General features: G+C 38.5%; 1 protein-coding gene across 1 annotated transcript in view; it reads left to right on the forward strand.

Moving 5' to 3' along the window:
- Tusc3 (tumor suppressor candidate 3) overlaps positions 1–15,108 on the forward strand; it is a 157,705-nt gene that overhangs the window by 57,367 nt on the left and 85,230 nt on the right. Inside the window, exon 2 of the mRNA XM_028768237.1 lies at positions 4,882–5,051. Coding sequence (XP_028624070.1) covers positions 4,882–5,051 — 170 coding nt within the window. The remainder of the gene's footprint in view (positions 1–4,881; positions 5,052–15,108) is intronic.

Raw genomic sequence — 15,108 nt, forward strand, 5'->3', positions numbered from 1 at the left:
TCATAAACACACTCATACATGGTGGGGGGAGACACAAAACACACACACAAAACAATACACACAATGAAATTTTATTCAGATACTAAGCACAAAATTATATTATTTGGGGATATGGAACTGGAAATTATTACATTAGTCAAAATAATCCAGACTCACAAAAATAGATTAAATCCCACCCCCTCTACTCTTGTGTGTGTGTGTGTGTGTGTGTGTGTGTGTGTGTATGTGTGTGTGTGTGTGTGTTTGTGTATGTGTTCATTCATAAAATCTGAAAATAGAAAGGGGACTATTTGGAATAGGAAGGAAACTGTCCAGAGTTAGGGCAGGAAATGGCATTGCAGGGTGGCTGTGATCAAAAGTACCTGATAGACTTGAATCAGAGTATCATTTGAAAAGCATCACTTTGTATAATGAAAATATGATAATGCAAAATTTTAAATTGTATTTGTGATTAGATCAAAGAATTAAGGAACATGATATAATTAGTACGAGACAGAACATAATTGTGAGAAATACTTTGCCATAAAATACTAATGCAAGACAATGCCAACTTAGATAAGGACAAGCGAGTCATAGGCAGAGTCATAGTGACTTGTCCCCTGAACCTTCACCCAGCCGATACCTGGTTCTGAAGATATCTGTATTCCTCCTGAACACCCACACTCCAGTGTCATCCCCTTCCCCACACCCTGCCTTTCTGTGTTTATAACCCCTGTGTGAATGAATTACAATTTGAGAAAAAAATAAATAAATTACTTAAAAAATAAAAATCACACTGTTCTGCCAAAATAATACTAATGCAAATTAAAATGATGTGATATTTTTCAGTATTTCAGAGTCGTACACACAGGCACGTGTGTAAGAGAAAATGAGAATGAATACCAGAATCTGGCCAGAGAGTAGTGAATCTCACATTCTAACACACCGGTACATTGTAGATAGCTTTGATGCAGTATTGTGATTGGAAACGGAAATATAAATAATTCATCTGCCAGATGACACAGACTGATTAGTGTTTCTTTAAAAAAATGTAAATTTTGTAATGAGAAAACTATATATGATTGTAGTTCTACCTTTTTCAAGGTATAAATACATAAAAGTTTTATTTTTCCCTCCCCTTCCCCTTCTCCTTCCCCTTCTCCTTCCACTTCCCCTTTCATCCCCCTCCCCTCCCCTCCCCTCCTTCGTTTTTCAATGGTAACATGACTTTTAGCCTGGCATTTAAACCTAATGCTTGTCAGTTTGTAGAATATAAATAAAAAATAGGGCTCTTTCATTTGTACAGTTCTGAGGGCTTATCAGTATTTCACAGTGAGGAACTGTATAAAGGTATACCATTGAAAGGGATTTGGTTAAGTTATAAACTTTGACCATTCTAGGCAAGCCCTACTGTATGTTTGTTTGTTAAAAGCAAATATAACTTCTTTAGTCTTTTTTGTCCTTCATAGAAATTATTCCCTTCCTGAGGACCTTCCATTAGTGATTAGGCCAGTTAATGAGTGTGCTGTTCCCTAAGGTGAATAGCTCTGGGGAAGCCTAGATTCCATCTTTGTTTTCTCCATCACAGGTTCCCATGGAATATTTCTTAAGATAGGTAAATAGGTTTGTGTTAAGTACTTGGTGCATCTTTCCTCTGAAGGGTTGAAACCTTAAAACAATCCAAAAACTAGCTAATGATGTCAGGGATGTTTTAGGATATGTAGGGAAGCTAAATGCAGTGTTGTCTTGGAACCCAGATTGGAGAGTGGGAAGGGCAGATGTGGAGGGTCAGATACCCACCCATTCCATTCGGAGGTTAGTTATATTTCTACATTCCCCTTTAAACATAAGTAACAGAAGTAGAACTTTAATTTCTAAACGGTAAGTAAACAACAACCTGTGTGTCATGTTTGGATTTTTCAGAATTTCAGATGATGCCTATGAATGGCCTGTTTTAAAGAATAAGCGTCTCAGTATTATTTGCAGGCACGTCTCCACGGAGCACTCATGTTTCATGTTTCTACATAGCTCAGTACAAGCGTGAACAGGCTTCGTATTGTGCTGTCTTTTCAAGGACATTGCTATATAAAATGCTGTGAAGATTGGGTTAGCATCTCCCTCCTGGCCAGAGAGCAGATTTACTTCTGGTCCATAAAAATAGAAACTTTTTTTTCTCTCCAGGGTAAAGGTTGGGAAGATTCACTAGCAATTCCTTTAAAAGATTGGTGTTTCCACAGCGGAGAAGCTGGCTCAGACAGTAAAGTTGCTGCAGGAGTCTAAGGATTTGAGTTCCACTCTCCAGCATCGAGTAACATCTGTGTCCCAGTGTGGTGGCTGGGAAATGATACAGTCTCTGAAGTTCAGCCAGTGGACTCCAGAATTAGGGAGCAACAGATTTAGGGAGCAACTCAAAAAATAGAGTGCACCATCCATCTCTAGTCTCTGTATATGTCCATAAGCACACATATTCACCCTCATCACTGCACATGAAGATATGAACATGTATCTGTGCCACATACACAAACACACATGTAAAACCAAAGACTGCCTTTTCTTAAGCATTAGATTCTAGAGCTGTGACATGACCCAGTCACTGCTTCCTGTCATCCACTGCTTGCACAGCATCCACTTGGGTCACTTGGCGCCTATTCGGGAGCTAATGGCAGTGTGAAGTTCTTACCCTGAGATATATCTCTGGAAATTCCTTCTATTCTCTAGAATTATGATAGTTTGTAAGTACATTCCGACACTTCACTTGTATTTTAATGGTTTTAACCAGTACTGGTATAATTATGTGTTTAAACTCCTCCACCGCCTATAATTTGAAGACATTCAAAGTGTATACTTGTGTTTAATTTGAAGACTGTGTATGAAAGTGTCCTAGGAACTCAGAAAAGTATCAGTTTCTAAGACCAGTTCCCTCTGTTCAGTGACACACTTCTCTGCTTAGTTTCTGGTTTCTGTTTTTGCTTAATGATTGTGATTCGTAAATGTTTAAGATATTTTACATTTATATTTTACCTATCAGTTAAATTTCAAAAGCTTAAAAGAACATTTAGGTAACGTTGATCATTGAGTTTTACACTGAAGAGTTGGAATCTTTTATATAAATCTTGTGAATCTCTTACCAGTTTTCTGTAGGGCAAACACTAGTACGTTGAGCAGAGTGTATGTTCCAATACTGCTTCTCAGAATTAAGTCTGGGAACTAACCCTCTCTATAGGGGTATGCTGATGGATTAGAACAATCTCCCCAATTAATTTTTATTTGTTGTTTTTCAATTTAATAGGATTATTAATCTCCTTATGAAAATGTACTCATACTTTCAGGTGGAATTAACAGTTAGATTGTCTGCACATAGGTACAATTGTTTTCAAGTTATTCAGTTCTTGTTTTTTTTTGTTATAGCAAAATTCTCTGACTGAAAACCCTAACAACAAACCCAATAATTACCCATAATCCCTTTCATTCAGTTAGCATGTCATTTTCTGCTGACCTGAATGCTGGGCCTGCTCTTCAGCCAGTGTGCTCTCCCTCCTTCTGCCCCTTCCCTTTCTTTTGATTTTGATTCAGCTTTTCCCTTTGCTCTGGTAGGCACAGAATACTTCACTCAGGCCTTTGTTTGTTTGCCTTTTGTTTTTTTAAAGCGAGATAAGATGCCTGTCTTCCTGCTTATGTGCATAGCCACCTCTCAAGAGTTCATAGGGATCCACTGAGTGTTCTTGAGAGGGAGAGAAAGAGATTGTGTTTTTCTCTAAATTGTATACAGAGCTGGCTTAGACACAGTATTTCAAGCCTGTCTCTTACCACTGACACTCATGTCTTGGGAGGGCAAGGAAAGTCTTTTTCTTACAGAAGTATATCTCAATGGAGGATTTTCTTTTCAGACTTTTTCAGGTACTGTGAGTGGTCTGAGGATGAGCCTTCTGCCTGGAAGCTCAGTGCCCTCTCTTCCCTGTGCCCTCTCTGGGACAGAGTACCAGTGGAACTCTCACCTTGTGTGCATTATCATTCAATCTCTGCCTGGTCTACATTCATCACCTTCCTTACCTCTGTCACTGCAGACTCATTTCTCTTGGTTTTGACCTTTATAAATAAAATTACACAACACTCTTTTTATGCAGTTTTGTACTTGAAAGATTTCTCTGTCATCGCATGTTAAATGCTTAAAGGGAAATTTCCTGACAGAGAGCTTCTCACGCAAGTTTGCTCTGTGTGTGTGTGTGTGTGTGTGTGTGTGTGTGATGATCATCTTCGGTAGAGCTGCTAACTTGATCTTATATGGCTTGTCCTTTCCTTGCCTTTTGAGTAGCAGAACAAGTTTCCTTAAGTCTGTTGGATCTACACCATCACCTTGTGTGTTGCTGCCTCCTTCAGCATCCTGTCTAGGAGATACCACACCACATCAGACCTCCAGGGCACTTGTGCTGTGCCATTCTTCAAGTGTCTAGCCAGTCTGTCTGCCTTCACTTCTTAGAGGCTTCTGTTGTTGGCTGACTTTTTAAAATAAATTGAACAGAACTTTTACCTGTATTTAGAGTGAATATTGGGTAAATATAGTCCATTTTTTTCACTGAGAACCAGAAGTTTAGTTTCTTTAATACCTTTTTATAGTCCTTAATGTCATTTGCAAAAATGAAATATTTTGTGCAAGTTGGGTCAATGAGGAATTAATATATTTACTGAAAGAAAGGCCATTAGCAAAGATTAGTTTAGGTTAAGAATATAGCCTTGATATAATTCTATTTATATGAAATCTAATCTGAAAAATTTCAGCTCCTCATGAATCATTTGTGTAGCACAACAAATATAGACTTATTAAGGAAACAGAAGAGAATGGGATGTGAGTGAATCTGAGGGAGGAATACCCTTGTAACTTTTAATTCTTCTATTTAATTGCAGAACCTTTTGGCTGAAAAAGTGGAACAGCTGATGGAATGGAGTTCCAGGCGCTCCATCTTCCGAATGAATGGGGACAAGTTCCGGAAGTTTGTAAAAGCCCCGCCTCGGAACTACTCCATGATCGTCATGTTCACTGCTCTGCAGCCTCAGCGGCAGTGTTCCGTGTGCAGGTAATCAGTGTACAGAAAACCTTGAGAAACCAGTAGCCTAGCTTAGACCTAGAGTAAGATAGACATGTATAAGAAAATTCAGCAAGTTTTAGTGTAAGACGAGTTGAATAGTGGACTGTCAATCAGGTTGTTGACCAGAGTCAACAAGTATTTGTTAAAACTGACTTCACTTCATTATGTATAAAGTTTTGTCTTTTAGATCAGGAGGCAATAGCTGCATTCTATGAAGTAGGTGTACTGTCTTTAAAATATTTTATAAAGGGGGATTCTTGTTTTCCTAGGGAAGTCCACTTAACTTTTTGGTACTTCTAATCATTTTGAAAACTTTGTACTAGATGACAGAAGCAAACAATTTGAAAAGAGTGAAGTATTTGTCTGGGTGAAATTTTTGGCAAGAATAAATACAACCATGTGCAGTACGTACTGAGATACTGGTGGAGCCCCCTAAGAGCTTGTAAGAAGAAATACAGACATTCTCTCTGTTACTTGATATCTTTGTGGCAGAATATCTGAGAAGAAGCAATGGAAAGCAGGGAAAGATTAATTTGGGATCAGGCTGTCAGAGACTACACTCTATTTTCAATTGGTTTTGTGATTTGGGCCTGTAGCAGTAGAAGGGAGGCGGTCCAAAGCAAATCAAGGATCCAGGGCTGAGGTAAAGTTCTCAGGCATATCCCAGAAACCTTCTTCTTCACGTAAGAAACCACCTCCTAATTGTCCATTCAGCTCTGGATTTACCAGGGGATCAAATCACTTAAATAATATATATCGTACACACTGAACATGTGTACACACACATATGAAGTTATGTGCATTCATGACCCAGTAACTTCTCGATAGTGCCAGTAGCTACATACCTAATGCTGTCAACACAGGGATCTGGGGACACATATTCAAACCATAGTTTCCTGTATATGGCTTCTCCAGTACCTTCTAGAAGTCATAGCTTGCAGAACTACAATACCACATTGTAAGCAAATATTTGTCATTGATCTGTCAAGTTACAGCGTGGTTAAATCCCCATTCTTTTTTTACAGCTTTATCTACTCCATATTTCAGTCTGTGGCTTGAATTTGGCAGCTAGCTAATTGATTTCCCATTTGTATAATTTTGTTATTTCAAGAATGTTATGTAAATTTAATCATTGTAGAATCTTTTGGAATTGCCTTTCTTTTTGAGTTAGCATAATTCCTTCAAACACTACCCAAGTTGTTGCATTTATCAACAGCTTGTTCTTTTTATTACTGACTAATAATTTCATAGTGCAGATGTTCTTCAGTTTATTATCTGTGTGTCTGTGCTAGACCACAGGCACACTGTTTTGCAAAATTACCTGTAGGTTTGTGTCAGGTGCATGGGAATTACTTTGAAACAAATGAATTTCAAAAGGGATTTGATCCCTTTTTCCAAATTTTGATATGTATATATTAAAAAAAATCTGATTTAATTCTAAGCCCAAAGCATTTACTATCACAAGCATTGTTGATTTGGCATATTTAGCTTGTTCAAATAAAACAACAGAACATTTTCAGAATGGCTAGTGATGATTAATGCCATTTTACATGCTTTTTCATCTTTAACATCTTATATTTTTGTTTGTCATCTAGAAACCTTCAGCGAAATACCTGTTCATGTCTCTTGTCTGTAGCTAATTGAGTTATATACCATCGTTTTTATGTGTGTGTGTTGTATATGTATGTAGCTCACTATGTATATAGCTAAGGATAACCTGAGAGTAGCTGTGTGGCCTTGGTTGGTCTTAAATTTGCAGTCTCCAGTGTCAGGATTGCAGGTGTGTGTCTCCATGCCTTATTGTAAATCCCTGCATTATGAACCGGGCCTCAAAAGGGTGTTGGAGATACTCTGAGATGGCATCCTTTCAGCAGTGACTTCCCTTGTCCCCCACACGAATGAGGTTTTCTCGTTCTTTCTCTTTTCAGTGTAATGATGGATGATTTCTACAATCCTATTTTAATATTTTACAATTCTGTATAGTCTTTAAAAAGTTCCTAGTACTTTTTCAAAAATCTATGCCCTCCATTTTGAGACATTACTGCCTTTTCCTTCTCTTTAAGGAAGATGAAGTTCTATTGGCCCTGAGTCCTGGTTACACTTATGGTTGCCTGCAGAGAGGCTGGTCACTGAGTTTCCGAGTTCCTTTGAGTCCTTCACAAGTCATCCTGTTCTTCCTTCACAGTCAGTTGACTCTCAGTTTTCAGAATTCAATTCTCACCTTGCTCCTGGTTAACGTCAAAGACCTTGGCCAAATAAAATTGTTAATTATGACTATTCAGGACAATTCTCAGCTCCCTTAAGTGTTAGCTCCAAACTTCCTTTGCTAAATCACAGTGCAGGGAATATTCTCATAATTGCTCAGATGTGTTCTTACACGCATTTGTTCATCTTCAGGACTGACTCTTCTAGGAACAAGGCAGCTCCTTTTAAAGATGATATTAGGGATCAGTAGATTTTTTTAAAAATCAAATTGAAGGAAAGTAAAAACTTTCATTTTGAATCAAGCAAAGTTTATATATAAATACAATCATGACATGTTAGAGATTAATGCAGTATTATTGTACTTCAACTGAAATAGTAAATTACAAATATATTTTGACAAATTATTAGCTGGCTATATATGTGTATATACACATAAGAGCATACACACGTATTTATGTGTTTATGTGCATATATGTACACACTTATGATTCTTTCTTCTGAAAGGTATATCTGACAAAATCTATTTTATGAATGACATTAAAGCTGAGAGATTAGATAATCTATCTGAAGTCACATAGCCAGGGTGAGGATCTGTGACTTGAGGACTCTTTAAGTGGATGCTTTTGTCCTTGTCCTGTGGATTGTAACTTGTGCCTTGCTTTTGTGTAATTAACCAAGATACTAGTCTTCTTGGGTCTAGATGCATCAGCCAGCACTTTGTAAACTAATAGTCATGGAAGTTTTGTCTTAAGGCAAGAGCTCTGAAGGTCCAGTGTTAGTTTCTGAGCCAAAGCCATGTGGGCAGAACTCACTGGAGTCCTTTTACTCTAGTGCAGTCACTTGTAGGATTAGGTTCTCACTTAGCAGATAAGATGAAAACTATCTATGAATTACATTTTGCTTGCATGTTAACTAAACCCATTGTGACTGGTTTGGAGACTTCAGTCCCTGAGAGCTTTAGCTATTAGGTTTCAGTCACTTGCTTACCTCCTTGAACAAGGCACTTCACTTTGTCACAGACTAGAAAGTCCCCCTGTGGTCCCTTTCTGTTTGTCTCATGGTTGAGACAAGGATATACATGAGATACATTTTAGACTTTAGGGAAAACGTTAACTAATTTCAAAGTAGAAACAATTCTGTAGTTGTTCCTTACTTCAGCAATTTAGTTTTATGTTGAAGGCATGGGTAGAAGTTCAGTTTGTTGGTAGTTTCTTTGTCAGATTGTCTGTCCCCAGTTCTCTACTGTTTGCCATGTCTATTACTGCCAGATCTGACATTGTAGCATTTTCCTGATCTCTTTTCTGTTTTCTGAATTCTGCATTTAAGGTCTTGCTTTAATCTCTGATCTCTACCCCAATTGTAATTTCAAACATACAAGAAATTGGGACAGTAGAATATTTGACACCAGTGTTACTCGTTGCAAACGTTTTACAAAATCTTTACAAAAGATTTTACAATTTACCACTTCTGCTTTTGTTCTCTTTCAAGTAAAGGTCGAAGGACTTTACATCAGCAGGGGCGTCTGCACTGGAGTGGTCAGTCAGTGCCATGCCTAAACTCGGGAGGAGACTCTTTTTTTTCCCACTTGTTTTTGCAAGTTTTTATTCTTACAGCAATGTATCGTCTATTTAGAAAAAAATAAGGTGGGAAAAATAAACAATTCTGCCACTTAAAAGGACCACTGTTGACATTTTATTTCAATTCCAGTTCCATTCATTTATCTGTACAGAAATGTACTATTTTTTTTTAATTTTATTTTTTTCACAATCCAGTCATGGCCTCCCCCCTGGTCTGCCCTTCCACAGTTTCTCATCACATTTATCCTCCCCCAAGTCTTTAAGAGGATTCTTCTCCATGCCACTAGGCCTCTACACTCTCTAGGGCCTCAAGTCTCTCAAGGGTTAGCTGTGTCTTCTCTCACTGAGGCCAGACCAGACAGTCCTCTCCTCTATATCTATCAGGGCCTTATACCAGCCAGTGTATGCTACCTGGTTGGCTCAGTGTCTGAGAGATCTTGGGCCCAGGTTAATTGAGACTGCTGGTCTTCCTATAGGGTCATCCTCCTCCTTCTCCTCCTCCTCTTTCAACCTTTCCCTAATTCAACCACAGAGGTCCCCAGCTTTAGTCCAATGGTTGGGTGAAAATATCCGTGTCTGTCTTAGTAGCTGCTTGTTGGGCCTCTTGGGTGACAGCCATGCTAGGCACCTGTCTGTAAGCGTACCATAGCATCAGTAGTAGTATCAGGTCTTGGAGCCTCTCCTTGAGATGGATCCCAAGTTGCACCTGGGTGGAAGAGGGGAGGGAGAAGCTAAAAGGAGAATATGATCAGCTATGGGGGGGGGGGGCGAGGAGGAGAGACAGGAGTGAAGCCCTGAAGGCCAGCAGAATGAATGGAAATATGCAACCCCAGGGGATAGAAAGTGGGGGACCCCCTAGAAAGTACCAGAGACCAGAGAGTCTGACTCTCAGGACTCAAAGGGAGGGACTTTAGATGAAATGCCCTACAGTGGGGAGGGGAAACTTGCAGAGTCCAGTAGAAAGACAAGGCATTAAGTGTGGGAGGGGGTTGCCATCCCACAGTCAAAAGCTCTGACGCAGAATTTTCCCTGTCTAAAAGAACCTGGGGGACAAAAATGAAGAAGAGACTGAGGGAAAGGAGGTCCAGTGACAGGCCTAATTTGGTAGAAGGCTTTTAAGATGAAATCATGCATACACAGTCTGAGGCCCTCTTTCTAGTGTCACTCGACCTAGTCAGTGTTGATCTGTTTATCTGATTGTTATACCAGTTAGTTCCTTTTACTTTGTCATTCTCATGTTAAGTTAAATGATTTTTTGTTTGTTTTAATGACAATGACATTTAAACAAGCAAAAAAAACCAAAAGGAATCCAAGATCTTGATACATATAATTTCCCATGCTCTTGAGTTGGTGTTTCTTTCAGTTAGATTTAGGTATTTAGTATAGGAGTGACATAAATGTCATTCATGTATTCTCATGTCAACAGGCATATAATGGTAGGTTGTTGAGACTCCAGTGTTAAGATTGAATATAGATGATGATGTTCTTATGATCTATGATTTGTGCGGTAGTTTTTCCTTTTCTCTATTGTGATCCTTATCTGGGAGAGGTAATTGGATTTGGAGGGAAGATACTTAGCTATTGTCTTTAGATCATTGTCATAAACTTTCACCTATCTTGTAAATTCTTTTGAGTTTTATTCCATTAATTTCAACCCTGATCGTTGTTACTCCTTTCTCTTAGTTTTAGGTCTGACTGGTTACTTTGACTACTTTCATCTAAGGGCTTTTGCTGTATCCTACAGATTATAATACCCTGTGTTTCCATTTTCATTTGCTTCTATAAACATTTTCCTTCTCATCTGATTTATATAAGAATCCACTTAGTAATCAAACATGTATGGTTCAATTCCCACATGTTTGTATTGTTTCTGTAGTTTCTTTCACTGTTGATTTCTTACTATATTTTTGTACAATCTGCTAAAATATAGACATTATTTCATCTTTTTAAATATATATTAAGACTTTCTTTGTGATCTCAAATATTTATTTTAGAGAATGTTCCAGTTTTATGAACTTATGAAAAGAATGTATTCTGTAGTGGATGGATGTGGTAGTCTGTGTATGTCTACTAATACCATGTTATTTGTAGTATAGTTTAAATGTACATTTTGATGTTTTTTCCAGCTCTATATTTTACATCTTGATGGCCATGAGGTATCAAGATCACCTATTACTGTATTAGGGCCTGTCTGCCCAGTTATGTCCAGTAGTGCTTGTTTTATGCAGTTGGATATAGCAATGTTCAGTGCATATGCATTTCAGTTACCAGTATGTAGTTACTTTGTTTGTTTGTTTGTTTGTTTGTTTGTTTTTGCTAATGTTGGCTCTAAACCTGCTTTCCCACCTCATAGAGCTTTTGATTGCTCCTGGGTTCTATTTGTGTAGAATTTTTTCTGTCTTCTTATTCTTAGTCTTTAAATGTATTTGCTAGTGAGATATATTCTAGAAGAGGGGAAAAAAGAAAACATTGAATCTGGTTTGACAACCCTTGTGTCTGTCAGTCTGTGTCCTTTAATTGGTCAGTTACTATCTTTTCCCTTCAAGATTACAGTGAAAGCTTTGAATTTATTCTCGTCATTTTCTTGATTTGTGATGTATAATTTTTTCTCATTTGCATATCTGTTGCTGCAGTGGGGTCATGAATTGCTTATGCATACTTCATAAGGTCTTTGTTCCTACCTTCATTTTCAAGGATGACTTTAGTGGATCTAGTGAGTAATATTGTTGCCTGCATCCTCCAAGTCTTGAAGTATATCCATATATATTCTGGTGGCCTTTAAAATTTCTCCTGAGAAATCTTCTGTTATTCAGTGTGTTTGCTTTCATAAGAGAGCTAGTGCTTTCTCCATTCTCTGCATAGTGCACAAAAGTAGGACACTTCTAGTGGCTCAGGCCTTTGTAGACCATAGAACACACGCTCCCTGCATGATTATTCCTCATATCTAGAATGTGTAAGAGCAACTGTGCTGTAAATGCACTGTCCGCAGACTTGTGGTTTTCGCTGTGCTTTCGCTGTGTGTTCAGGAATCCAGAGTGGGTTTACAAAAGTTTCTAGCCATGCTTACTTGGATCATAGCCTTGGATATTTATTTTTACTGTTACTTTTACCAATATCAAAACATAACTTCTTCTTTCAATTAATCTTCTTGCTGATGAGGTGGGCTGCATGCAGAGCAAAAAGTAGTGGCTTTTGGGGGGACGAGGAGTGCAGCTCATTAATAGAGCATCTGCACGATGCACAATGTATTCTGAGAGTGGTATCCATTCTTGGGGGTTGGGAGAAATGGGAGGGTGTTGCGTGTAATATTTAAAAGCAATCAATGCTATCACATGTTAAGCACCAGCCGGCGGTCTTGATCTGTTCACGGCTTGGTACTGAGCCTAGACTGCATGTTTTCCCTTGCCAAGGCCTCTCCAGATCTCTGAGATAGCTCTCCCCAAGGCTGGCTGCTGCCAAATATGCTCAGCACTCCCAAATTTCCCAGCTAGCTGGGGCGAACTCTTGCAAACCCATGCTCTGCCATGATTACCTTTCCTAGAGCTCAGTTGAGTCACTGAAAGATGGAAAACACCAGAGAATCTTAGTTTAGAATCAACATATAACACAACTGCTAGGCATGGAATCTAGCATCCTAAATTCACCAACTATTCTGTTAGAAATCCTCTGGTGGCAGATCCTAGTGAAACCAGAACTAACAGGCCCCCCACCCCCTATGCTGGTTGCCTTTCTCCCAACTTCCAAAAAAGGAAGTCCACTCCTCCTGCCTTCCCTCTTCTCTCTCAGACCTGGAAGGCCCTCCTCCTCACCCAGTGGTTGGCTTCTTGTCATCTTTATTATTTAATCAATTAGGGGAAAATTCTGCTATAGGAGGCAGCATAGTAACAGCAACAAATGAACCAGAAATAAGAAGTAAGAGAAAACTAAGTTCCACTTTTCTCCACAGCACTGAAAACAACTAATACAGTAATACAGTAAAGGCAAACATGCTCTAAACCAGAAAGGATGTGTGTGTGTATCTGTCTCTGTGTGTGTGTGTCTGTCTCTGTGTGTGTGTATTCCACAGTGCACATGTTGAAATCATAGGACAACTTACTAGGACGACTTACAGGCATTGGTTCTCTCCTTCCATGATAGGAGTTCTAGGATACTGAACTTAGGTAGTCAGTGCTGGTGCCAAACACTTTACTGCCTGTGTCATCTCACTGGTTATAAACCAAAAAGTTTTAAAAGTGGTTTTAACAAAATAGGATTAATTAAAGGAAAATAAATGGAAGATGTATAGCAACATTTTAAACAATATTCTAAAAGTTTAAAGAGAGAGCATGAGAAAGATAAAGAAGAGATGAATGGAGGAAGGTAGGAAATGAATTCTCAAGAGTGAGGAAGAGCCCACATGATGGATGGCCAACACACTGTGAACTGGGGTTTGCAGCAGGAACCGGGCCTGGATTTTTACCTCCCGCACCTCTTCTTTTTGATGGTCACCTGTCCCAGATGCTGTGGAATGTCCCTGCTCAGGCTCCTGATCCTCTAAAGCTGGCATCTTCATCTGTGCCCGGGATCTTAGGACCATAAGCTTTCCTGCCATCCGTGTCCCTGAACTAGATAGACCCCACTGCATTTAATTTGTGACATCCCTCCAGTGACGCAGAAGCCACATGATAGATGTCCAGGATGGCATGGAAACCCCTGGTGTGACAAATGAAATTATCAGCAAGTTTGGGTCTGACCTTCTCAAGATTACAGGACTTACACTACTGAGCTGCTGTGGGTGCAGTACAGACATGCTTTCTCACTGTGTCCCAATTGCTAGAGTTGTGGAGTCTCTCAGGTCACTGACTGTCCGGTACTCAACTGCCTTCGTCCCTTCATCCCCAGCCCACAGTGAAGTCCTTTGAATTTGAGCTGAAAGATGCTGCTTACTTTTAGTTCTTACCTTTGTCCTCTTTTCCCTTTGAGAGTGGTCATATGCAATCTGTATGGCATTTTCTTTACTACGATAAATCATTTTATTTATGGTTTTGTAGTGTAAAGAATTTTAGAAACTTTTTGTTGACTTATGATTTCACAATGCTATGTAATTTTCAATTTTTAGTTTTATTCCTTGGAGATAAACTTGAAATCTGAACATCAATCTGAAAACACTTTGTAGAGATTATTATGGCAAAATGGTGGTGGTAATGATGGTGAACATGGGAATGGTGGGTTGGAACTCAAGGCTTTGTGAACTTTTGTGCCTAGAAGAATTTTATTAAATGAAATGATAGAGATTATATTGGTAATAAAATAAGTTTCAATGTTGAAAAATTTATGTAACCATTATAGAAATAAATAGACTAGAAGAGTGGTTTATTACTTCTCTCTGCTGCTTGTGATGTGATTTCTCTTAAAAGTAAAGTCCTGGTAGCTGCTGTCAAAATTCAAAGTAAAGACTGAAGGTTCTACATTTTTATCTCTAAAGCTATAGATACTCTTAATAATACACCATACTTAAGCATCTATCTTTGATTTCTATAAGTTTAAGTTGTATTAATTAACACACTTAGTAATATTCTATTTTCTTAGCCTTACTATATAAGTAATTTAATTTAAATTTATAAGAATCTTGGTTCCCCAGTGTTGGCTTTTATTGTCCATTCCTTTTTTGGTAGATTGTTGTCTCTATTGGGAAGATATGGTGTAAATGTTGAGTTACTCCTTTTATCTGTTAGAATCATAACAAAGGTAGACAGAGAAGAAATTGCTTTCTTTAGATAAGACAAGCTCACAAAGTTTGCTGTTTGGTTATGTCATAATTCCATTCCTTAAGTGCTAAAGACAGCTCACTGTTCCGAGGCTGTAAAAAGAAAGTGACTAATACTGTCTGCTTGAAGCCCTTCTGGGACTCAGGATTTGTTTGAGTTGTAGTAGTAGACTGTGTGTCTCACTGACCATCTCTCAGAAGTGAATCTGTAATGATCTCCCTGGTAGCACTAACCTGGTGCCACAGCTCTACAGTAAAGGAGGTCCTCTCACATTACAAGGGGGCGTTCTAGGAAACCCAGTATTTTGTATACTTCAAACTTTGTTTCAGTCACCCTTCCTTTTCTCCTTTGCCAATTTTTTTCTGTATCATATTTGCTGAAGTGAATGAATAAATAAATAAATAAATAAATAAATGAATAAATAAATTCTTTCTGTGGCTATGCTGTGTCCTGGATTTGTCAAATCATTTAGCAAATTAATGTGTCGCTGTTTTGGTGATTCCCAGTGCAGAAAAA

Source organism: Grammomys surdaster, unplaced genomic scaffold (assembly GCF_004785775.1).
Source record: "Grammomys surdaster isolate TR1022 unplaced genomic scaffold, NIH_TR_1.0 185, whole genome shotgun sequence".
NCBI classification, from domain to species: domain Eukaryota; kingdom Metazoa; phylum Chordata; class Mammalia; order Rodentia; family Muridae; genus Grammomys; species Grammomys surdaster.